Source organism: Bufo gargarizans, chromosome 7 (assembly GCF_014858855.1).
Source record: "Bufo gargarizans isolate SCDJY-AF-19 chromosome 7, ASM1485885v1, whole genome shotgun sequence".
In the NCBI taxonomy this organism is placed as follows: Eukaryota; Metazoa; Chordata; class Amphibia; order Anura; family Bufonidae; genus Bufo; species Bufo gargarizans.
Window position 1 is genome coordinate 60708717 of NC_058086.1, and position 27083 is coordinate 60735799.

A 27083-nucleotide genomic window follows, 5' to 3' on the forward strand; every position below is an offset into this window, starting at 1 on the left:
TACTGAGGCAAAAGACGAAAATTGCACAACAATTACCTGCAGATCTTGATGCCAAAGTAAATGTTGTTGGAGGGGTAGTCTTATACGGCGAGTATAGCCCAAACCCTATATTTCAACTGGAAAAGTTGGGGTCGTCTTATACGCCCAGTCGTCTTATACGCCGGAATATACGGTATGTCTCATGAGATCAATAAAGATGCAGAGTGACTTTGAACTGCACATGATAAGGTTATTGGGGAAGTTCCCTCGGGTCCTCCCCACCCTAATTCACCTGTAACTACCAACCTCCCCCACCCCATCACCCTCCAATAAAGACTCTGAGGCAAATATTGGAATTAAATGGCCACAGCAGCCTTTTATTAATACAAACATAACATCAAAAACATCATAAACATGAAGCCCTAGATTCACTTTAAAACAAGTGCACCAAAACACCCGGGTAAATACAACTTGCCTCCAGCCGCACCACACCAGCTCGGAGACCCCCGAGTGCTGTATCCCCCTTAAACCAACCGATTACCAAAACCTGGGAGTCCAGCCCCACCAAGTGAGGCCCTCCCATCCACAAAACACCAAGTCCTAGCCCAGCTTCCAGGATCTCCTACCGCCCAACTGCCGTGACAAACAGAATCGACCTTCCGCAAACAAAAAGGGGGGGTGGGTGGGAGCTTGTTCCAACAAAAGATGGCGCCCGATAGCCCTTGGCGCCACCCTTATAAACCTCCAGCTCCTCCCCTACCCCTAACCGCTACTTCCCTCCAGTTAACCCCTTGTAGTGTGTCTTGTGTCATAGTTTCTCTGGCACTAGATAAGGATCAAATCAAGCTGAATACTGAAGTCTTGTACAAGGGGTACAAATAAGGGGGAACGTAAAGAATATTCATTACAGACACTGTTATGGGGAGATCTGTGGATGACGCACTGTTTTGGGGGGATCTGTGGATGACAGACACTGTTATGGGGGGATCTGTGGATGACAGACACTGTTATGGGGGGATCTGTGGATGACAGACACTGTTATGGGGGATCTGTGGATGACAGACATTGTTATGGGGGGATCTGTGGATGATGGACACTGTTATGGGGGGATCTGTGGCTGGCACTGTTACAGGGGGGATCTGTGGCTGGCACTGTTACAGGGGGGATCTGTGGGTGGCACTGTTATGGGGGATATGTGCCATCCACAGACCCCACAGCCCATAACAGTGCCATCCACAGACTCCCCAGCCCATAACAGTGCCATCCACGGATGTTTTCCATAAAACTGTCATCCACAGATCCCCCCCCCCCCTTGCCACTCCAGTATACAAATATAAAATGTCTTATTCAATTAAAAGTGATTATACATGCCCCCCCACTCCTAATATTACCGTACATCCTAACAGCTTCTGTACAATGCAGACAGGCCGGGCGGCCGCCGCGTCACTCACTGACGTCACTTGCCTGCGCCGCCTGCTTCATTCATTAAGTAGGCGGCGCAGGCACGTGACATCAGGGAGTTACGCTGCCGCCCACCCGGTCTGCCTGCCTGCATTCTACAGAAGTTGTTAGGATGTACGGTAATATTAGGATAAGACATTTTATATTTGTATAGTGCAGCACTGGAGCGGCGGGGCCGGAGTACAGTGACTGCACCGCCCCGCAGCTATTGCCAGCCCCCAGCCCCTCCCCGCTCGCTCGTACATCGCAGCCTGCGATGTAAAACTGTCAGCATTCGCCCCATAAGACGCAGGGGCATTTTCCCCCCATTTGGGGGGGGGGGTGAGTCTTATGGGGTAGAAAATACGGTATATAAAAGTATATTACACCCCTCAGTATGTCACACCTATACCAGTCCTTAAAAGGACTTTTGTGGCCCTATTAGCTATCGATTTGTGTCCCTAACAGTCTGTCCCTGCTCCACACAGCAACCTCTCCCTACACTGGCAAAACACTGAATGTAAAATGGCGGCCAGATCGGGTTTATTTATAAGGTAGGGGGTACGTCCATGTGCTGAAACGTCTCAATTGGCTGTCCTGTACCACCTGATGGATGTGTCATGGGTCAAAGTTCTTCACAATGTAAAAGAATATGGCGGATGCAAATGTCGCCATATGTTTGCCCGTTCGGCGAATAGCAAACCAGCAAAGTTCGCCGCAAAACGACCGCCGGGCAAACCGCAAGGCCATCTCTATACTTTACTATATTCAATATGTGAGAGAGAATCTAAATCGCACATCCTCATTACTATGCTCTTGATATGACAACTGTTTTAAATTACAGCATGATAAAACATGGCTATACAGCACTATTATCAATCTATTGCTATGCACTATTAGGAGGCATTAGTATACAGTTTGATCAAAGAGCATAGGCCCACTTACCACGACAAGGTTGCCTCTTCAAGTGGGGACCTACTCTAACTTTTGCCCGGCACTGTGCGGTGACTATCGTGCCCCCACACCGCTCCAGCAGGCAATGGGACCCAGCAGCCACACAGCGCCCTCACTGTGCGGCAAAGCCACCTAGGCCCTGGGCCCCATCACTTCACCAGCACAGCACAAAAGCAGCGACGTCCACCGTCCAGCACCGGATAATGTGAACAGGTGCAAAGAGCTCACCTGTTCACAGCTTATACTTTACTATACTTTACTATAGTTCTTAAACTACAGTATGTGGAGCTTAGAGTAGAGGTGAAGTATAATATGGATTTAGCCTATAGAGATAATGGACATCATTCTAATAGATTTGTGGCATCTAACACATTTGTATAGGGGATAACTAACCAATCAATGTGTGTTCAACCACTGGGACCCTTACCCATCTCGAAAATGGGGGTCCTGTTCCCTCATTCTGATGGAGCTGCACGCCATACAAGTGCCCTGTTGCTCTATTTATTCTCTATGGCACTGCTGGAGATGGCAGACTACGGCACTTGGCTTGCTGCTCCATCAGGACGGTGGAAAGGGCCTCCTCTTTTGGGGATTTGTGGAGGTTCTAGTGGTTGGACCCTCACCAATCTGTTATCCCCCATCCAGTGGATAGGAGGTACATTGAAAACTTTGCACAACCCCTTTAAGTTTAGCCCATGTCAGTTTTACCCAATGGTTTCCCATTTAAATGCACACAGAGGTAAGAAGTAGCAACACAGTATATGTGTAGGTTCTGCTCTCCTGCCCACTGGCATAGAGCTAGGTATTAAATAGAGTACGTTTTTGCTTGGACTGAGGTCACCTTGCCAGGTAGGTGGGCACGATCTTTTGATCAAATTATATTTGCTAAGAACTTCAGAGTTGGGGTATTCTTTTTTATGTATAGTCTTTGCATCTAGTGCTATGAGAGGGCTGCTATATTCCGTTTTTTTCCCATTTAGTATGTACTAGTATGTACTACTACTTTATTTTCCCTTTCCACGTCTATAACCTTACATTTATACCTCATATACCAGCTGTATCCAGCGGTGTATCTCTAATTAGGCAATGTGAGGCGGTGGCCTCAGGCGGCGCTGTGCTAGGATTCCTGCAAGGCTCCTGCAGACATCTGTGTCTGATTATTGTACAATGACTCCTAGGCACAGGTGTACATACCAGAGTATGAAGGACCTTTGGAATAAAGTAATGGTAGGCTAAAGGAACTTTGCTGAGGAGGAAGAGGAGACTGGAGAACCTGCAGCCTGTAAGTAAATAAGTATGTGTGTGTATTTGTGTCAACATCTGCTTATTCTGTATATAGGAGATGGCGCCAGTGTCCTAAATATCTGCACAGTGTGTATATATATATATATATATATATATATATATATTAGCTGAAGGACCCGGCTTCGCTCGGGTATATTTAATCTATTTAATTTAATGTCTGTATGTGTCATTAAAAGATATCAACACTATCCACCATAACAGTGACATCTACAGCACCCTGCCAACAAAACAGTGACCTCCACAGCCCCCCACCCCTTAACACTGACCCCCTCCCCCACACACAGTGCCCCGTCCTGCAAAATTGGACCGCCACAGCAGCCCACCCCCTTAACTTAGACCTTTACAGTAGCCTTCCCCTTTAACAGTGACTTTCCCAGCATACCACCCCCTTAACAGTGACCTCCACAGGTGCCCGCCCACTTAACAGTGGCCTTTACTGGATCGGGGGGGCATGTTCTTTTGAACAGCTCACTCTAAGACAGCAGCACTGTACTGTCTGAGTTTGAGCTGCAGGGAGAAGGTCACCCTCCCTCACACCCCTTCAGCTGACAGAAGTAGATTTTTGCCTTCATTTTTTCAATCCCTGTTGGCGCAGGAGTGGGAGTTGCCTAACCAGATCAGGGGCGTGGCTTAGCAGGACCTGGGGGCGGGGTTTTAAGTATTTTGAAAGTGAACACATTGTGGCAGGGGGTGTGTCTGGGCTCCTTCCTGCAAGAGTGATGCCCCTCTGGGCGCTTTACTGGCTCATTTGCATTACAAATTAAGTGGATTTTCAGAGTATAAAAACATCTATTGCTGGAACAAAGGCACATCTTGAAATAAGGTTCAATAGCGATTATCCTAGTGACAGATTTCCTTTAAAACTCATCTACAGCAGTGAAAATAAATGGCTGGGTTGTTATGGAAGGGGTATCACAGAATTACCAATAATTCTAAAACTTCACTTTTAATAATATTAAAATATTGTTATGGAAACCTGAAGTAAAACTGTATGTGGAGGCTGAAAGACCTTAGAGCTTCTATTGGCTGATAAGGGTCATGTGACCAAGCTTTTATTGCCTAATGCATTTTTGGGGAATATCTCGGGAACGGTATGTCCTAGAGAGCTGCTCTAAAACCTTCCCGGACACCTGATGTATCTGTGTGCCAATTTTGTGATTGTAAATGCGACGGTGCAGATTCCATTAGCGGACATACACACATACACTCAGCTTTATATATTTTGTGACACAGTGAGGGGTTTTGTCTGGCAAGGCAGGTATTTTCCTCCTAGCATGTGCGGCTGGAACGGAGTTTAAGTGCCTGTCGGGGTTTTGGCCGCACCTGGCTGTCCTTAAATAGGCAACTGGGCTCAGCAGAGATGTCTCTGTTTTTTGGGATCTGAGGCTTTGTGCCGTGCTGGAGGGCTGAAAGCCGCACGCTGGGGTAACAGGCCCCCTAAAGCCTGCTGTGGACTACTGGAGGCAGAACTGCCAGCAAGGTGACTTGTGTTATATGAACTTTCCATTGTGTGTGAATTAACACCAAGACTGCAAAGTTATGTGCTGTTTTGTGCAATTGGCTCAAGTGTGAACACTGATATTTTGAGTTAAGATTAAGAACTTGTATTTTGCCTCTGTACTGCGCCCGCATACCCTATCTACCAGAGCAAAATCCCACAATATATATATGTATATATATATATATATATATATATATATATAAAGAATAAGAGCACTACTACTCATATCCAGATATTTAGGACACTAAAAATACTGTGGTACCAGTTATCAAGACCAACGTTTTAAGTACTGGTCTTGATTCCCTCTGTGCTGCCGGAGGGTGCAACAAATTGATGTTTATGAGCAGTCCTCCCATGAATTATTACAACTTAAAGGGGTTGTGCAGGCAGTATATATTGATGACCTATCCTCAGGTATTTGTGATTAACCTACACTTCTGAGACAAAATGCAGTGTAATGAATAGGAAACAGCGCTCGCATGGAGCATTTCCTTTTCTTCGAACAGCTGCTCAGCCAATGACCCTCCAACACTAAGCCCTGTGGTACTACACTAGTGACAATGACACCTCCAACACTGAGCCCTGTGGTACTACACTAGTGACAATGACACCTCCAACACTGAGCCCTGTGGTACTACACTTGTGACAATGACACCTCCAACACTAAGCCCTGTGGTACTACACTAGTGACAATGACACCTCCAACACTGAGCCCTGTGGTACTACACTAGTGACAATGACACCTCCAACAATGAGCCCTGTGGTACTACACTAGTGACAATGACACCTCCAACAATGAGCCCTGTGGTACTACACTAATGATAATGACACCTCCAACACTGAGCCCTGTGGTACTACACTTGTGACAATGACACCTCCAACACTGAGCCCTGTGGTACTACACTTGTGACAATGACACCTCCAACACTGAGCCCTGTGGTACTACACTAGTGACAATGACACCTCCAACACTGAGCCCTGTGGTACTACACTTGTGACAATGACACCTCCAACAATGAGCCCTGTGGTACTACACTAGTGACAATGACACCTCCAACAATGAGCCCTGTGGTTCTACACTAATGATAATGACACCTCCAACACTGAGCCCTGTGGTACTACACTTGTGACAATGACACCTCCAACACTGAGCCCTGTGGTACTACACTAGTGACAATGACACCTCCAACACTGAGCCCTGTGGTACTACACTAGTGACAATGACACCTCCAACACTGAGCCCTGTGGTACTACACTTGTGACAATGACACCTCCAACACTGAGCCCTGTGGTACTACACTAGTGACAATGACACCTCCAACACTGAGCCCTGTGGTACTACACTTGTGACAATGACACCTCCAACAATGAGCCCTGTGGTACTACACTAGTGACAATGACACCTCCAACAATGAGCCCTGTGGTACTACACTAGTGATAATGACACCTCCAACACTGAGCCCTGTGGTACTACACTTGTGACAATGACACCTCCAACAATGAGCCCTGTGGTACTACACTAGTGACAATGACAGGGGTGCACCTAGCCTTTCTGCTGCCTGAGGCGAAAACTCTCCCAGGCCAATTTCTTAACTTAACCCCTTTGCCACAATGAAAGCGCTCATTGCCCATGGCTCTTCTGTCTCCCCCCTCTTGCCCATTCCTGGTGCTGCCTGAAGAGATTGCCTCACCTAGCCTCATTGGAGGTGCACCCCTCCAACACTGAACCCTGTGGTACTACACTAGTGACAATGACCCCTCCAGTAATGGACTGGGGTGCCTAGGGCCCACCAGTATAACGGTAGAGTAGGAGTAGCAGCACATAGGGGCATAGTGGCCTTATATGTGGTGGTGCACGCGGTGCTAGACGCCAGTCCGTAGCGTCCCTCCAAGCAGGCATCTAGGGGTCAAAGAAACCGCAGCACTCTTGTCTCTTTTTGTATCCTTTATTCCATCAAATTCATGCAACGTTTCGACCAGAACGGTCTTTTTCAAGCAACTGACAATGACTCCTTACCAGGCTTAAATATCCTCCTTGTAGGAGAGGCTACCACACATGTCATAACAAATCACAACAATGTTAAAATTATACAGGGTAAAGCATCCTTTCAAATCAACAAATCAGCACTTACTTTAGAACGCCCGGTGGAATGCTGGTGGGATATAGGGTCATCATATCCCGAGGTGTCACTCCGGTAAGTCAGCGTCTCCCTAGCTCCTGTGCACTTGCGCAGGTGTGCCGGGACAGAATAAGCATTGCCAGGGCGAAACTAGCGCATGCGCATATGCGCGTTCATTGTGCGCAGACGTGCCAGGACAGAGCTTGCGCTGGCGCAACTTCTTACTGCTAATCCATGGTCCTATTGTGCAAGCGCTCAAGAAAGGGGCTCACGCAGGCGCACAAATACAGATCTGGCTAGCGCAATATTAGGCATCTAGGTAGCTCGACTATGTCATAGAACGGACAATAAGTAAGAAGACATATATATACATAGTGTTTTATAATAATATATAGTTGGGGGCGTTATCAACTAGACAATGGTCTGTCTCAACACACTTAGTTAGCTTGTCAAATAGCAGAGGTAAACATCAACAAAGTGGTAATTTAAATTTCACCTTAGTGCATCCCTCACCGACAGTCCCACTAGTTATATGGAGAAAACTCCGGCGATTGTGTATGTGCGTATCACTTAAGCAGAGAGGCCGTCAAACATGTACACGGGCAGTGGCAGAGCCACACTACAAAGTGTGCGACTACCTTCCAGTCCAAAACCATTCAACGCTTATGGTCACAGTAGGACAGGGGCACCCACGGGGAACGAGGGGGATATCCCTTTGTTCCAAGCGACCGCCATTGCGTATGTTAAATGTCTTCTTCATCCAACCAGTAGGAGGAGGCGATTTACCATGTACATCTGACCTCATCCAAAAAAAGGGGAGTGTGAAGAGACCCATCCCTGGGTCCCCCACTCCCTCAAGGGGTTACCATTCACACCAGCCAAATAACCTAGCTATAGTGAGATCGCACAATGATAAAAAAATAAATAAAAAATTAATGGCCAATAAGGTAAATAGGCTGTCTCGGGGGATTGGTGTGTATACACTTGTTGATACCTATGTTCTGTATAGACAGAGAACAAAATTACCCAGTTAGTAATGGTTCTAATAGCACTCACCTTATTGTCATTATAGTCCACTTGTGTGGTCATGTTATAGCTACCAAAGCCCAACCAGACGATTGTAATGGAGAATTTTGTCACTGTGACCCTGCCCACCAGACGTCCACTCAGGGTACAATATGTTAAAATAAAGACATATATTAGTCTCTATAATCATAACCAAACGGTTAGGCACAATACTTTAAATGACATTGTGTAGTACTCAGTATGAAAAACACAATATTCCTTCTGGATCAGTAGAGCGTGCCAATTCTGAAGTCCCTATTCAAACCGTTAGGTTCGAGCGTTTGGAGTTCAAAAATCCATTTTAACTCAAGTCTCTTAAGTTTCTTTTCCCTATCTCCTCCCCTTCTCTGGGGGGGGTATACCGTCTATGATACGGAAGCGAAGTTGTGCAACATTATGCTTGAACTTCAAAAAAAATTCTGGTACCGGTGTCTCCGTTTTTTGTGGATCCTCATTCTTTCCTCCTGAGAGCAATTTACGTATCTGGTAACGGTGCTGGTTTAGTCTATTTCTCATCTCATGTGTTGTTTCGCCCACATAGAGTAGCCCACATGGGCACTGCAGAATATATATTATGTACTCCGACTTACATGTATAATATCTTTTAATAGGGTACCTTTTACCAGTTCTAGGGTGAGTCAAACTATCTCCCTTAAGCATACCATTACAGTTACAGCAGCTCAAGCATGGGTAGCAGCCTTTCTTTTTTATCCTAGGTCCCTCGTAATATCTAGTGTCAGCCCTTATTAATCTGTCCCCCAGATTCTGTGATCTTCTGTAGGACAAAAGTGGTGCTGATTGAAATTCTGCTATTCCCGGGAACGTTTCTTTTAGAATGTGCCAGTTAGATTTGAGAACTTGTGCAATGCGTCTACTCTGAGTGGTGTGTGTAGAGACGAACGGTATCCTCTTTTTCTTGTCTGTTACCCGTTTTGGGCCCAATAGCTCTTTTCTCTGACATTTTTGCACCCTCTCTTTATGTTTATTGACCATGCTTCTGAGATACCCTCTCTCATAAAACTTGTGGCACATTTCATCTAAGCGATGCTCTAATCTGTCATCATCTGTGATAATACGTTTTACCCTCAAGAGTTGGCTGTACGGTAATTGCAGTACGCAGCCCTGCAGGGTGAGGCGAATGGTGAGGTCACAGGGGTAGTTACTAACCGAGGGTGGTTATAGTACTCACCGTCTTTTATATACCCTGGGCAGACGTACAGCAGTGATGGAGAGGCTGGCACATGGATCCTCTGGGGCACTCTCTATGTATAGGGACCAGGCCGGATGGTAGGTGAGGTGCCCTGGGTGTTGCAGGTTTAATGTGCCGGTGGCAAGATCCCTTTAAGTTCGTGACGCCAGTGCCGGTAACGGTGGCACACCGATTTATTGTAGGAATAATTGAGGAACACAAGTTGCAGTGAACCAAAACTTCTTTTACTGAAACAGTTCAACTATTTACAGTCTTTGGTTAGTTCCACATGTAAAAAGGTTGTATACCGGCAGGCTTTACAATAATGACAGGCAAAGTCTTTGCAAGATACTCAGAGGGCAAAAACACTTACAGATCAGGCTGCACTTTTCCTCAGATCCTGTCTGGCTTACTCCAAGGCCTGTATGCCCTATTGCTGGCTTTATCCTTGGGTAGGGAAACCTTCCTCTGGTATATGTCTCCTTGCTGTAGAAATATACTTCTGCCCTTTAGCTCTCTGTTTGGCTGGAAATAAACCTTGGCTCTGCACTGCACCTTTAAGGGAACTTGGTTTCTCAGGAGGCAAACCCTTCTCCTGGTGGCAAGCTAGGAGCCTGGGCTATCTACCTGCATGTCAGAAGCTGCTCCTTAGCTAGAGTCCACACTGACTTCTGACTACACACTCCCCCTCCCTGAACAGGACCTGACTATATATACTAGGGGTTCCCTAGCTCCCTCTACTGTCTAGGAGGAGGAACTACCCCTAACAGGCCTGGTACAAGAGTTAACAGGGAAAATACACATAAAAACATCACATAAAATACAATGACCATGTTCTACAAAAAGTGGGGAACAACGTGGCCCAATTGACCCTTGTGTAGTGCCCACATTTACCTAGTGGGACACTACATAATGACTCCTTCATGAAGTCAGGATGGTCACTCTGAAATAAAAGCATGTTATTCCTACCTGTGGGTTTAACAAACAGGTCAGTCTTTAACCGGCCCCCAGCACTGTAGATTGTCGTGTCCAGAAATTGTAACTATATATTATTATAAAACACTGTATGTCTTCTTACTTATTGTCCGTTCTATGACATAGTCGAGCTACCTAGATGCCTAATATTGCGCTAGCCAGATCTGTATTTGTGCGCCTGCGTGAGCCCCTTTCTTGAGCGCTTGTGCAATAGGACCATGGACTAGCAGTAAGCAGGTGCACCTGTGCGAGCTCTGTCCTGGCACCTCTGCGCACAATGAATGCGCATATGCGCATGCGCTAGTTCCGCCCTGACACGCGTGCGCACTGTCAACCAAGGGACGCCGATATACTAAAGCTTTTGGCGCGCACACGAATGTGTGCATGCGCGTATTCTGTCCCGGCACGCCTGCGCAAGCGCACAGGAGCTAGGGAGACGCTGACTTACCGGCGTGACACCTTGGGATATGATGACCCTACATCCCACCAGCATTCCACCGGGCGTTCTAAAGTAAGTGCTGATTTGTTGATTTGAAAGGATGCCTTACCCTGTATAATTTTAACATTGTTGTGATTTGTTATGACATGTGTGGTAGCCTCTCCTACAAGGAGGGTATTTAAGCCTGGTAATTGTCAGTTATTGTCAGTTGCTTGAAAAAGACCGCTCTGGTCGAAACGTCGCATGAATTTGATGGAATAAAGGATACAAAAGAGACAAGAGAGTGCTGCGGTTTATTTGACCCCTAGGGCCCACCAGTAAAATTTATTTTGGGGTCCCACCGTACGGACACATTCAAATATAATAAATAATGTATCAAGTTTTTTTAAAATATAAACATAGGGTGGTTGAGGTGCTGTACATTGAATATACACTGAACAAAAATATAAACGCAACACTTTCGGTTTTGCTCCCATTTTGCATGAGCTGAACTCAAAGATCTGAAACATTTTCGACATACACAAAAGACCCATTACTCTCAAATATTGTTCACAAATCTGTCTAAATCTGTGTTAGTGAGCAACTTCTCCTTTGCTGAGATAATCCATCCCACCTCACAGGTGTGGCTTATCAAGGTGCTGATTAGACAGCATGAATATTGCACAGGTGTGCCTTAGGGTACTTTCACACTTGCGTTGTTTGATTCCGGCAGGAAGTTCCATTGCCTGATCAGCAAACTGTATGCAAATGCATGTCATTTTTTCTGACTAATCAGGCATTTTTCAGACTTATCAGTATCCTGATCATTCTGGAAAATGCCTGATCAGTCACAAAAATGCATTGCAATACCGGATCAGTTTTTTCGGTGTCATTTGGCAAAACAGATCTGGTATTTTTTTTTTTTCACATTTTTACAGGTCTGCGCATGTGCAGACCGAATTGCCGGATCCGTCAATGCGGCAATTTGAATGCCGAATCCGGCACTAATACATTCCTATGGAAAAAAATGCGGGATCCGGCATTCAGGCAAGTGTTCAGTTTTTTTGGCCTGAGATAAAACTGCAGCATGCTGCGGATTATCTCCGTCCTGAAAAGTCAAAAAGATTAAACTGAAGACATCCTGATGCATCCTGAACGGATTGCTCTCCATTCAGAATGCATTAGTATAAAACTGATCAGTTCTTTTCCGGTATAGAGCCCCTAGGACGGAACTCTATGCAGGAAAAGAAAAATGCTAGTTGGAAGTACCCTTAGACTTTCCACAATAAAAGACCACTCTGAAATGTGCACAGTTTTGCCTTACTGGGGGGGAAGGGGGGGGGGGCAGAAAACCAGTCAGTATCTGTTGTGGCCACCATTTGCCTCACACAGTGCAACACATCTCCGTTGCATAGAGTTGATCAGGTTGTTGGTTGTGGCCTGTGGAATGTTGGTCCACTCCTCTTCAATAGCTGTGCGAAGTTGCAGAATATTGGCAGGAACTGGAACACGCTGTTGTATACGCCGATCCAGAGCATCCCAAACATGCTCAATGGGTGACATGTCCGGTGAGTATGCTGGCCATGCAAGAACTGGAATGTTTTCAGCTTCCAGGAATTGTGTACAGATCCTTGCAATATGGGGCCATGCATTATCATGCTGCATCATGAGGTGATGGTTGTGGATGAATGGCACAACAATGGGCCTCAGGATCTCATCACGGTATCTGTGCATTCAAAATGCCAACAATAAAATGCACCTGTGTTCGTTGTCCATAACATACACCTGCCCATACCATAACCCCACCGCCACCATGGGCCACTCGATCCACAACCTTGACGTCAGCAAACCGCTCAACCACACAACGCCACACACGCTGTCTGCCATCTGCCCTGAACAGTGAACATGCATGAACAGAACGCCTCTCCAAGGTGCCAGACGCCATCGAATGTGAGCATTTGCCCACTCAAGTCGGTTATGACGACGAACTGCAGTCAGGTCCAGACCCAGATGAGGACGACGAGCATGTAGATGAGCTTCCCTGAGACGGTTTCTGACAGTTTGTGCAGAAATTCTTTGGTTATGCAAACCGATTGTTGCTGCAGCTGTCCAGGTGGCTGGTCTCAGACGATCATGGAGGTGAACCTGCTGGATGTGGAGGTCCTGGGCTGGTGTGGTTACACGTGGTCTGCGGTTGTGAGGCCGGTTGGATGAACTGCCAAATTGTCTAAAACGCCTTTGTAGACAGCTTATGGTAGAGAAATTAACATTCATTGCATGGGCAACAGCTCAGGTAGACATTCCTGCAGTCAGCATGCCAATTGCACAGTCCCTCAAACATTGTAAAATCTGTGGCATTGTGCTGTGTGATCAAACTGCACATTTCAGAGTGGCTTTCCATTGTGGGCAGTCTAAGGCACACCTGTGCAATAGTCATGCTGTCTAATCGGCACCTTGATATGCCACACCAGTGAGGTGGGATGGATTATCTTGGCAAAGGAGAAGTGCTCACTAACACAGATTTAGACAGATTTGTGAACAATATTTGAGAGTAATGGGTCTTTTGTGTATGTAGAAAATGTTAGCAAAACCAAAAGTGTTGCGTTTATATTTTTTGTTAAGTGTATGTATGTAGTGCAGTAAGTCTACTGTGTTATGTGCCACTTGTGTAGCAGGTGGGAGACTAGGCCCCCCAGTACTCAGGGGCCCTGTGGCCCAGTCCCAGCCTGGACCCCTCCAACAATAAACCCTGTTGTAACCCATTAGTAAAAATGACTCCTCCAACAATGAGCCCTGTGGAACTATAGTAGTAACAATGACCCCTCCAACACTGAGCCCTGCTGTACTACACTAGTAACAATGACCCCTTTAACACTGAGCCCTGTGGTACTACACTAGTGACAATAAATCCTCCAACACTGAGCTCTGTGGTACTACACTAGTAACAATGACCCCTTTAACACTGAGCCCTGTGGTACTACACTAGTGACAATAAATCCTCCAACACTGAGCTCTGTGGTACTACACTAGTAACAATGACCCCTCCAACACTGAGCCCTATGGTACTACACTAGTGACAATGACCCCTTCAACACTGAGCCCTGTGGTACTACACTAGTGACAATAAATCCTCCAACACTGAGCTCTGTGGTACTACACTAGTAACAATGACCCCTCCAACACTGAGCCCTGTGGTACTACACTAGTGATAATGACCCATCTAACACTGAGCCCCGTGGTGCCCCCCCCCCCCCCCCCAGGTAACAATGACTCCTCCAATATTTATTTTTATTTTAGTGACTTATATAGCGCTGACATATTCCGCAGTGCTGTGCAGACATTATCACTGCTCACTGTCTCCAATGAAGCTCACAATCTAAGCTCCCTATCAGTATGTCTTTGGAGTGTGGGAGGAAACCGGAGAACCCGGAGGAAATCCACGCAAACACGGGGAGAATACAAACTCCATGCAGATGTTGTCCAGGATTTGAAACTGGGACCCTCTGAACCTCTGTGTAGCCCAAACAGAACATACAGTATAGAAAAAGCTTTATGTATGTCCTTTCTCAGGGGCATGTCCTTTCAGCTGCAGTTCCCTCCCTCTCACAGCTCAGGGGTTGTGTCCTTTCTCAGGGGGTTTGTCCTTTCTGCTGCAGCTCTCACCATAGAACTGTCACAGGTTCTAACAGTAGCTAGGGCAGGTGGCAATTGAAAAATGGAACTGAGCATGTGTGACCACCTCACAGAAGCAAACATCAAGTGGCGCTATACAAATACATTTTATTGGCTATCTCAGGGACTATGCAAAATTGTTAATTACATGCAATTACAAAAGTATACAGATCCAAGTGCTGGTTTGAAAAATGTAGAATATTATTTGTAGGACAACCCCTTTGACGTCTCTTAAAGTAATAGTTAAGTCTATGCATTTTGTTTCAGGTACATCCAGTTTCTTCTTCCACTCTTGGAGTCTGCAGAACGTTACTTCATGGTTGGTCACAAAGTTACATACTACATATTCACCGACAAGGTCAATGAAGTAGTTAAACCCAAACTGGCCGATGGCCGCATCTTGCAAATTCACCATGTGGTTGCTGACCAACGCTGGCAGGATGTGTCCATGAGAAGAATGGAAATCCTCACAGTCTTCACTAAGGAGCATATGGCAAAGGAGATAGACTACCTGGTATGTGCTGATGTTGACATGGTATTCAATGATCGTGTAGGAGTGGAAATACTCGGAGACCTGGTAGCGACACTCCACCCAGGATATTTCCTTTCGGAACCAAATGCATTTCCTTATGAGCGTAGACCAATTTCTGCAGCATGTATACCATCTAGTCTTGGAGACTTCTATTACATGGCTGCTTTGTATGGTGGAAAAGTAGAAGAAATTTACAAACTTAGTGTATCTTGCCAAAATGGTATTTTTAAGGATAAGGAAAAAAATATTGAAGCCGCATGGCAGGAGGAATCTCATCTCAACTGGTATCTGGTCTACAATAAACCCACCAAGATACTTTCACCTGAATACCTCTGGGCCACTAACCTACCTAATGGTGAATTCATCAAGAAGAAGAGGTTCTTGGGAGTGCACAAAAACCACCAAGAAGTGAGGAACTAAAATGCTATTATGTAAGTACGTCATATCTTCAATGGAATGTTTTCCTCCAGTAAGGAATCTAGGACCAGTTCCTGCTTTATATTTATGTGCTATGTGGAGTTATATGGCTCGGTCCTAACCGAGACATTGGATATTGGTGGACTTTGGCACTGATCGTACTTGTAGTGGAGATAACCATTGTGTAAAATGTCTTTAGTATTATGCAGATGTTAAAGGAACACTCCTGGCAGAACTGATGTACTTTCTCTTTAGTTTGGCCTGAGAGGGTGATGCATTTTGGTGTTTTTCGAACCTTTGAGTCATGTACCACCCTCTTAGGCCTTGCATTAGGCATTCTTCATTGTTTCAGTTGTGTCTGAAGTTTTTCTGTAGTATACACAGTGCCAAAGCCATTAGATGACTTCTCCATGACTGTTTTGCTTTTTAAAGGGGTTATGTTATCCCATGATTAATGTAAAAATTAAAATCATACATCATATAGGACATGACAATCTCTTTCTCACAAAGCTAGAACCAGCCCTGTACCTCACATGGATCCAGAGATCTCTCCAGCTCAAGCTGGCAGCTAAGGGGCTGTGTCCATTCTGCTGCAGCTCAGGGGCCTATCCTTTCTGCTGCAGCTCAGGGTGTGTGTCCTTTCTGCTGTAATTACAAAAGTATTCAGATCTAGGTGCTGGTTTGAAAACTGTGGAATATTTTTCATGGGTCAATCCCTTTACACTCCACCCTACACCACCAGACCTGTAAAAGGAAGTATACTTACCTGCTCCTTAATGCTTGATTCTGGTTCCATGGGTCCCAGTCTGTTTTCCCTGCATTCTGGTCCCTGCATGTACAGTGTGTTTCCAGCACTTACTGTACAGGGTCACGTCCCAACAACTTGCCTCAACAGTGACCCGGCATTTGACCCCATCTGTGCTGGAAGTTTATATGCGGCGACCAAAGTGCAGTGAATACAGCCTGGGATCCACTGAGTCGGAACCGAAAGATGGGAAGCAGTTAGTATACTTCTCTTCACAGGTCTGGGGGAAGGGGCTGGAATTTAAAAACAAGTCAATCGAGGACAACCCCGTTAAATGATGCAGTCAAGTCAATAGGTTGTTACGTTTTCTGGTTCAGGTGCCACAAATGTACTGGTTCTCAGCATGGAGAAAAATGCTGAAAAAGGCAAATTGTCTCTCCTCCAGATGGGGAAAAACTATCTCATATCAGCCAAACCAGAGGCTTAAGGAAGATGTCATAATCTGTAGGCAGATGTTTCATACAAATGGGTGACTTTTACTTTTGGAGGAGTCTCTGATTTAGGCTACTTTCACCCTTGCGTTTGGTGCGGATCCGTCATGGATCTGCACAGACGGATCCGTTCAGATAATACAACCGTCTTCATCCGTTCAGAACGGATCCATTTGAATTATCTTTAACATAGCCAAGACGGATCCGTCTTGAACACCATTGAAAGTGAATGGGGGATGGATCCATTTTCTATTGTGCCAGATTGTGTCAGAGAAAACTGATCCGTCCCCATTGACTTACCAAAGCGGCTGATGCATTCTGAGCGGATCCTTTTCCTTTCAGAATGCATTAGGGCAAAACTGATCTGTTTTAGACCACTTGTGAGAGCCCTGAACGGATCTCACAAACGGAAACCAAAATGCCAGTGGGAAAGTAGCCTTAGCTGTTAAGAGATAGTTTCCTCCCTTCTGGAGGAGAAATGATTTCCATACTTTTCCCCATGGTGCATTAACTGTAAGTAAATACCCCACAAGTACCACAGATACCCCAGTCAACCAGTACTCTGCTCTGTACTCATAGATGGGTGTTTTTCCTTTTAGAGCAGGCATGCTCAACCTGCGGCCCTGCATCTGTTGCAAAACTACAACTCCCAGCATGCCCGAACAGCCTACAGCTATCAGCTTACAGCGGGGAATTGTGGGAGTTGTAGTTTTACAACAGGTGGAGGGCCGCAGGTTGAGCGTGCCTGTTTTAGAGGAATCTTTGGTTTGGATTGATATGAGCTATCTTCATTCTGGATTAGAGCTAATTTGCATACTAGCCCAGATACAGAAGACATGGTTTGGGAAATCAGGTTGCTGATTTGAAAAGTTTACTATGTGAGCAAAACCAGACATTAAAGTGGGGTTTTCCACCATTAAATTGATTCCTTTGTTTTCTCAAATTAATTACTAATTTTGAAACACCAGTTTATACAATGTGCTCTGTCCCTAATTTTTGCATCTATTCAACAGTGACATGACTGAGGCAGCAGATGTTTTATAGACTGAGTTCATGTTTATATGACTGCAGCAAGTAACATCAATGTGGGGTGTCTGTAATACAATCTGTTATGGCAGTGGATGTGAAACTATTGTGTTAGCCAACAGATTTAGTTTAGGGCTAATCCTAAGGGTGCTATCCTGACAGTCCCTGGGTATTCACCCTTTAACCCCTGTACAGGGATCTAGACTTTGCTGCAGGGGAGCCACGAGGCTGGCTCCTTTACGATTAATCTTTGTCTGGTTAACAGCTGACCCACAGGGGTAAGATATATAGCTGACCTATTACAGCTGACCTATTACATGTGCACTTGGCAGCTGAAGGGGTCAGATATACAGGAGCATGGCATCGAAGTGTCAGGCACAGTCATAGTCAAGGACAAGCCGAGATCAGGGCTGGCAGAATATATGCAATACAGGAATGAGTCCAAGGTGAGGGCAGGCAGCAGAGGGAAAACATGGCCAGGTAGCGAAGAGTCAATACAGGTTAAGGCCTCATGCACACGACCGTTGTGTGCATCCGTGTCCGTTGTTCCGTTTTCCGTGATTTTCTGCGGACCCATTGACTTTTTTAATGGGTCTGTTGAAAACTCGGAAAATACACCCATTGTCATCCGCGTCTGTGATCCGTGTTTCCTGTCCGTCAAAAAAATATAACCTGTCCTATTTCTTTGACGGACAACGGTTCGCGGACCTATTCAAGTCAATGGGTCAGTGAAAAAACACGGAGGCACACAAAGATTGTCATCCGCGTCTGTGATCCGTGTCCGTTTTTTCCTATCATTTTCAAGGCAAACTTGACTTAGATTTTTTTTTTACTTTTCTGGTCTGGTGATCCTCCAAAAATCAAGGAAGACACACGGAAGAAAAAACGGACACGCATCACGGAACAACGGAACCCCGTTTTGCGGACCGTGAAAAAATACTGTCGTGTGCATGAGGCCAAACAGGCAGAGGTCATTACACAGGCAGACAACAGGATACAGCACACCTTAGCAGGAACTTAGCAGGCTAAGGAACCTATTGGTCACTTTCCCCCAGGTGAAGGTGCCTAAATTACCCAAGGTTGCCAGACATTGGCTGATGAAGATGCAGGTGCGCACATGCAGACCCTTTAAAAGTTGTAGGGAGCTCATCTCTTCAGACAGAGAGGGAGAGGCCTTGCCAGCAAGCAGGACAGCAGGAAGTGGTTCTAGGCCACCGGGCAGGGTAAGTGGAGCAGCGGCTTCTCACATCAGCAACTGCTGTAATACAATCAACAACTGTAGTAAAACTGGTCTTTTGGGATACAATTTAAAAAAAAAAAATTTTTTGAATCTTTCAATCATCTGATGCTGAAAACAAGATGCTAAAAATGTCATGAGTGATAATAAACTTAGTGATAATAAACTTTTCCCTATATATGTATGTTTGTACGAAATGCAAATGGCCCTACACCAATTAGGACTCATGGTGACCAATTAGGACTAAGTCTGATGGTGGAATATGTTCCACACACCTCTTAATAATTCTGGTGCATCTGTGCAGGTCCGTGCACCAGAAAACAGAAATCTACCCCAGCAAAGTAGCTTTAATCTACGCCAGTTTCCTGACCTAAATTATCATAAATGTGACGGGTCATCTGTAGCTGCCCCTGCACTGCTCATTCTCCACACTACTCCATCCACCTTTTGGAAAAGTGGTGAATAGGGATCTAAACCTCCCAAAGGTTGCAACATTTTTCGAAAGCATAGCATGACTTTTTGACTCCAGTTTTCCATGGACAAATGTTGCACTATTTTTGGTATTTTTTTTTAAAATCCCAGACACCCATATATTCCTCCTTCGATAAAGAAGCAGTTTTTGGAAGTCAGATTAGGTTAAAGGTGATGTTACTTACAATGAATCTTTTGGTGATGTGCAAACCCAGTTCCATTTCTTTTACTTTTATGTAATATATTAGAGAAGCAAGAACACCTGTGGTGAGTACATAGGAAAGCATCTATATTGGATTCCATGGAGGCCAAACTGCACTTTTTGATTTCGTACACTAAATTCATTTTTAGATGCATGTGCCTCCTACCAGGCTCAGAAGGATGACCAGACTCTGCAGGCTCCTCAAGAGTGTCGTATAGCAGGCAGCAACAATTCAGATCACAGTGGGGGCAAGTTGCTAAGTTTTCAATATATTGTTTAAAAGTGTAGAAAAAAATGATGTTCAGCCACTTCTTGGTTGTTTTCAGGTTTATTAAACTTTGAGGCGAGATGGAAGAACATAGTTGCTATTTCCGGATGAAAACCTGTTCTATACATGCTTTGCTGCTAAGCAATTCTGTAGAAATCTATGAGATATTCTTTGTGTCTCAGAAGCCCTGGAAGCACCGAACTAGCACCATTGTTAGGTAGCTGCTTGAAGTAGTTGCAAAATATGTTTAGAATTAATTCTGGTCAGTGAATAACTGCTGGAATTATAGTTAGTCTAAAATTTCAGGAAGAACTTGATCACTTGGTCAATAAGAAAAAGCAAAGGTAAAGGGTGGACTTTGCAAGATTTCAGCCCAGAGGAGAGTCATAGTAGAGACTTCACCCTTGAGAAACGTCATAGCTGCGTCATGAGAAAATCTCATGAGAAACAATTAGGCATGGCAGGCTCTGGCAAGGAGTTGTTTTCCATTGATCCACAGCGACATGGTTGGACAGGTGGAAACCAACAGTCACTTCAAGCCCGACCTCACTGTGGTAGACCTGTTGGAGTATTTTATAATCCCTGGCCCCGGTTAACAATGGCTCAGAAACTGTTTCTGATCTGCAACCATCAAGTGCATTGTGTCACCACGTTTTTTTTTATGAAACTGTCAAGCACACTGTGCCTTTAATAATATTCTATACCAGCTAAGATTTTTTGTCACTGTTGTGAAAAAGAAGTAAAGTCATCTCTTTTAAAGGGGCAGCGCCCCTTACCGGCTCATGCAGTGCTGATGCTTACTTTGTCCCTGCCATTATTTCTTCACATGGTAGCAACTTTAGATCATGATTGTTGTAGTCCATCACTGGCTACCACATGTGATGCCGGTAATTATGAGATGTCATCATTGCTACCAAATAACCCCCCCCCCCCTCCCAAGAAAGTTAAGAAAACATGCACAAACTTTTTTCAATGTTTTCAATAATATTTATTACAAAACATTCAGACATCCGCATGTGTTTTGCGGATCCGATCCATGTATCAGTGGATCCGTAAAAATCATACGGACGTCTGAATGGAGCCTTACAGGGGGGTGATCAATGACGGAGGTGATCAGGGAGTCTATATGGGTGATCAACCCTCTGTCATTGATCACCCCCCTGTAAGGCTCCATTCAGACATCCGCATGTGTTTTGCGGATCCGATCCATGTATCAGTGGATCCGTAAAAATCATACGGACCTCTGAATGGAGCCTTGCAGGGGGGTGATCAATGACAGAGGGGTGATCAGGGAGTCTATATGGGGTGATCAGTGGTTCATAAGGGGCATCTCCTCTCCTACATAGCGCCACATACCTCTTACATCCAGTGATGTCACCTTTGATGTAGACGTTCTCTTTCCTCATCTTCTCCATTCAGACCAGACCGCCATGATGATTTTTCTGCCATCTCCCGTCTCTGCAGAGATTGAGAAACAGACATTAGTTTCCTGCCACCCCCAATACTATACTGCAGAAACAGTCCCCCTGGGAATACTACTATAGTGCCCTAGTAATCATGTTCCTCATAGCCCCCAGTAGTAGTAAAGCTCCCCATAATACCCCCTAGTGGTACTAATTTTCCCTATAATATGACAGTACATGAAATACCCCCACTTAGTGCCCGCAGTTGAGCTAATGTCCCCATAATGTATGCCAGTATAAAATACCCCTATATAGTGCCCCAGTAAATGCCCTCATACTGCTCCTCTCCCCCTTCCCCATAGTGTCCCCCATAATATGCCAGTAAAAACAATGCCCCTTAGTGCCCCCAGCAGATGCCCCTATAGTGCTCCTCCCCCACAATGTGCCAGTAAAAAAATGCCCCTTCTTAGTGCCACTATATGCCTCAATAGTGCTCCACTCCCCCATAGTGCCGCTCTCCCCTATAGTGCCTCCCATAATGTGCCAGTAAAAAATGCCCCCTTAGTGCCACCAAATGCCAGTGCCCCCCATAATGTTCCAATACAAAAGACCACTTTAGAGCCCCCACTTCCCCATAGTGCCCCCAAATAATGCCCCTATAGTAACACCAGATGCCCCATAGTGCTGCTCTCCCCTATAGTGCCCCCCAGAATGTGCCAATAATTAAAAAAAGCCCACAGATACCCCCATAGTGCTCCTCTCCCCCATGGTGCCCCCTCCATAATGTGCCAGTACCAAATGCCCCATAGTGCCAGCTCCCCCCCCATAGTGCCAGCCCCCCCCCCATAGTGCCAGCCCCCCTATAGTGCCAGCTCCCCCTATAGTGCCAGCTCCCCCTAGTGCCAGCCCCCCCCCCCCCATAGTGCCAGATCTCCCCCATAGTGCCAGCTCCCTCTATAGTGTCAGCTCCCCCTATAGTGCCAGCTGTCCCTATAGTGCCCCCAATAGTGCTAGTTCCCCCATAGTGCCAGATCTCCCCCCATAGTGTCAGCAGCCCCATAGTGCCAGATCTCCCCCCATAGTGCCAGATCTCCCCCCATAGTGCCAGATCTCCCCCCATAGTGCCAGCTCCCCCTATAGTGCCAGCTGCCCCCATAGTGCCAGATCTCCCCCCATAGTGCCAGCTGCCCCCATAGTGCCAGATCTCCCCCCATAGTGCCAGATCTCCCCCCATAGTGCCAGATCTCCCCCATAGTGCCAGATCTCCCCCATAGTGCCAGATCTCCCCCCATAGTGCCAGATCTCCCCCCATAGTGCCAGATCTCCCTCTATAGTGCCAGCTCCCCCTATAGTGCCAGATCTCCCCCCATAGTGCCAGATCTCCCCCCATAGTGCCAGATCTCCCCCCATAGTGCCAGATCTCCCCCCATAGTGCCAGCTCCCCCTATAGTGTTCCCCCATAGTGCCCCTCCATAGTGCTAGTTCCCCCATAGTGCCAGCTCCCCCCCCATAGTGCCAGATCTCCCCCCCATAGTGCCAGGCCCCCGCCCCCCCGCAAAGAGGGAAAAAAAACAAAAAAACAAATACTTACCTCCATCAGCTCAGCAGCGATGCAAGCCTTTTCCGGCCTGTGTCCCTGCTGTGTGCTGCCGGAGTCAGGCGTCGCGATGATAATGACATCATCGCGATGCCTGAGCCGGCCTCTGATAGGCTGCAGGCATTAGTGCCTGCGGCCTATCAGAAGAACAGGGGAGGGACACGCCTCTCCCTCCCCTGCCCCACAGCTCACAGCCGCAATTACATCCAGGGCGGTGCTGCCCTGAAGAATAAAAAAAAAAAAAAGACAGGCGGCCTGGCACCCCCCTTGTGAGTGGTACCCGGGGCGGCCCGCCCCCCCCCCCCCCCCGCCCCCCCCCCCCCCCTTGGTACGCCACTGCATCAGAGCATGAAATGTCAGGGAGTCCGGAGGTGTGAAGATAGAGATACAGTATGTCCGGGTTCAGCTCTGAACCCTGACAACCCCTTTAATTAAAGTAAAGTACCGTACCTAAGGGTTGTATAATACTAACCCATCGTCCAGTTATCAGGTATTCTGTGTAAGCGCTCCAAGTTACCATGGAGAAAAGTAATGACCATAACGATCTTCACGAAGATAAATTGAATGTAAACTGCAGGTTTTTACTCTCTGTACAATTTTAAAATCATGGTGACACAATGACATTGTAAGACATGGGGAAATGGAATGGGTCCATAAATTACACTGAGACGCTAATGTGCAGCAGAGTAATGGGTGTTTTATTGACAAGGCATAGTTGCACGCTGTAGGTGTCCTGTAGAAGAGAACTTTCAGTTCTCAGCGCAAGGATACGTGTTTTACAGACAGTTGCCATGACAACCGATGCTGTTATCTCCATGCACGGTGATAATGATTGATGGGCAATGCAATATTACAGCTATAAATGAAGCATAAACAGCTTTGCAAAGGGATACACTCGGTGAGATCCTGAAGGACATTTTACTAACAAATATTTATCTAATTTTATAAGGTTCGAATTCCAGTTTGGAATCATCTTAAAGGGCATCTGTCAGCAGTTTTGAACCTATAAAACTGGCTGACCTGTTACATGTGCACTTGGCAGCTGAAGACATCTGTGTTGGTCCCATGTTCATATGTGTCCGCATTGCTGAGAAAAATGATGCATTATTATATGCAAATAAGCTTCTAGGAGCAACGGGGGCGTTGCCGTTACACCTAGAGGTTCAGCTTTCTCTGCAACTGTTGCGCCTTCTGCACTTTGATTGACAGGGCCAGGTGTGATGATGTTTTCACTGCCCTGTCAAAGTTTAGAGGGCACAGCAGTTGCAGAGAGAGCAGAGCCTCTAGGAGTAATGGTAATGCCCCCTGTTGACAGATGTCCTTCAAAACATAACTAGGCATTTGTTGAAAAAATTAAGGCGGGAAAATGCTGCTCAGGACATTCTGCGCCATTGGCTTTCATCAGCTGTGCTCAGCTTTTTGAGTGTATGCAGTACTGATCCTATATACTTTCTATGGACCTAAATTCCATGCGCCAAAGGGCATATCACTGTGAGCAGCGTTTTTGCACCTTTGTGGTTTTTTTTTTGCAAATGTTTAGATACAGTAGGTATCCTTTAGAGAGGATCTGCCACTACCCAAAAATGTGTGAAAAAACATATTACATATGTTCCTCTGGTTCCAATTTTATTGTGGCCACTCTTCTTTTTAACAAGAGTTGCTCCATTTTCCTGTTATTACTGCCTTTATTTTATTGCAAATTGGGCCATTTGTATGCTAATTTTGTCAGCTGGATAGTCCTAGCTGCCCATTATCCTCTTGGTGTGAACTTTTCCTGCTCTGAATCCGTTCGATAAGGCTAGTTTCACATCTGTGGCTGGGTGATCCGGCAGTATCGGCAGAGAATGCTGGGACTCGGCTGGATAAAAACCACTATATGTGCAGTGACCAGGAACGGTTGGTTAAATTGTTCAGTATTTGTTGTGACGCCAATTGCAGCGAGTGCAGGGTACTATCACAGGGCCCTTCCAAGATGTTATAACTCACGCTCCAGGTTAGGAATGCCAGAGTGGTATGATTGCCTATAATGTCTCTGTATGGTTATGATAGTGGTGTCAACTGTGTCTCCTACCTGGGTACGGCTGGACTCCTGGCTCCTGGCTCACTTGCAATAAACTGAGTGTAGTGGAAGTAGGGGGTAATAGAGGGATTTTGCAGCAGAATTTGATGTCCAGACCTTGGGTAAAGTTCAAACTTGTCTTTACTGAGGGTAACTTGTATCCAAGCAAGGTACAGCTTTGGTCTTAGGTCCCAGCAGCCTTTCAGCAATGGTTGGCAGGAATGAATCTTCTGCTCTATAAACCTGGAGCTTGCAGGAAAGAACGTCTGCTTAGTAGCTCTAAAACTGTGGCAGGAATTTGGCTTCTACACTTCTCTATATCTTCTGATTTATGGGGACTGACTAGCAGCTGAGGAATACGGATTCTCCTGGGTCTCTGGATTTTACTCACAGTTATATTCTCAGGGAATGCTTTCTTCCTGGAACTGGAGGTTGTCTGCTTGCTTCATCCAGCTGAAGCTGCAGGGCTCAGGCTGGGGATTGTGATCAATGTCTAAACCGGGAGCTCCTAACACACACCCTACTCCTCACTAACTTCCTTCTCCAAACTTCCTTGGAAGTTCAAAATCCATGAGTTCAAATTGCGGATCTGCAAAACACGAATACCAACCGTGTGTGTTCTGCATTTTGCAGAACATCGTTCCCTCAATAGAACTGTCTTATTCTTGTCCGTAAAACAGACAAGAATAGGACATGTACTATTTTTTTTGTGGAGCCGCGGAATGTTCATTGAAGTGAATAGGTCTGTATCTGACCAGCAAAAAATGCGGATCGGATGCGGACCAAAAATACATTTGTGTGCATGAGCCCTAAGGGTAGTGTCGCAATCCTAAAATAAACCAAGCACAGGCAACTGTGGCCAGCATTAGCCTGTATTAAATAGGATGCTACCAGTCATGTGACGCGGCTGGCATCACTTGACCCCTTGACATCACTACGCTTGACATGCCGGCGTAACTACTGATTGTCTGGCTCCCCTGTGTGCATAGGCCTGCCTTTTTACCCCAGTAATAAAATGTTGGTGGCATTGCTCGTGAAGGAGCACACCTACTGGCCCCAGTATAACAGTGTCACAGAGAAGGAGCGGGGCCATGCTGTCTCCCCCTGGACTGCCACTGTCAACATCCACTTTGATACAGTGATTGGCTGCAGAAGTGACCTGCTCCCTTTACATCATGTGACCAATTGGCATGATGCAAGGGTAGCAGGTCACCTCCACGGCCAGTGATTGGCTGCAGTGGTGTCAAAGCGGATGTAGACAGATGGTAACCCTGGAGAGGAATCCCCGGGCAGGGAGTTAAGGAGTCAAGACCCAGCACCAGGGAATAGATAAGTACAGATGTAGCAGAGTTAACAGTCAAACCTGGTTAGTTATCGCATCTAGTTAACGCATTATGATTGTTTCATCTGCTACATCTGTATGCTTACCTTAGCAGGTCTGCCTAGCAGTCAGGAAAGGAGGAGCTCTTGCCAAATCCCCCCAAAAGGTGGCCAACTCCTTTAAGATATCTTGATTGGTAACTCCTATGAAGTAGAAGCCAATTTTCCTTATTTTAGGGAAACAAAAAATTCCTTGCCAACTTCAGTCAGAATAACTCACCAGATCAATGATCTTCTCAATAATCTCTTAACTATAACTTGAAATATTATTGCATTCAAGAAATGATACCCCCAGTTTTGCACTCTTTTAGTGAGTTCACCATGAAAAACTTTCTCTGGCAGACAGCTCCATAGTCTCACTGCTCTTACCGTAAAGAATCCCCTTCTGTGTTGGCGTAGACAGGTAGCGGGAGAGGGGTTGCTATTAGAGTTGAGCGGACACCTGGTTGTTCAGGTTCGGCAGGTTCAGCCGAACTTGAAAAAAAAGTTTGGGTTCGGGACCCGAACTTGACCCCGAACCCCTTTGAAGTCAATGGGGACCCAACCTTCTAAACTAGTCCTGGAAAGGGCTAGAGGGCTGCAAAATGCATCAAAATGTGCTTAAGAGCACGACAACTGTTCTGCAAACAAATGTGGA

General features: G+C 45.9%; 1 protein-coding gene across 2 annotated transcripts in view; it reads left to right on the top strand.

Moving 5' to 3' along the window:
• The window catches only part of LOC122944034 (histo-blood group ABO system transferase 2-like), a 99730-nt gene that overhangs the window by 62247 nt on the left and 10400 nt on the right, over positions 1–27083 (top strand). For both annotated transcript variants that reach the window (XM_044302235.1, XM_044302236.1), the window contains one exon: positions 14886–15581. In XM_044302235.1, the coding sequence (XP_044158170.1) occupies positions 14886–15570 (685 nt within the window). In that variant the 3' untranslated portion in view covers positions 15571–15581. The remainder of the gene's footprint in view (positions 1–14885; positions 15582–27083) is intronic.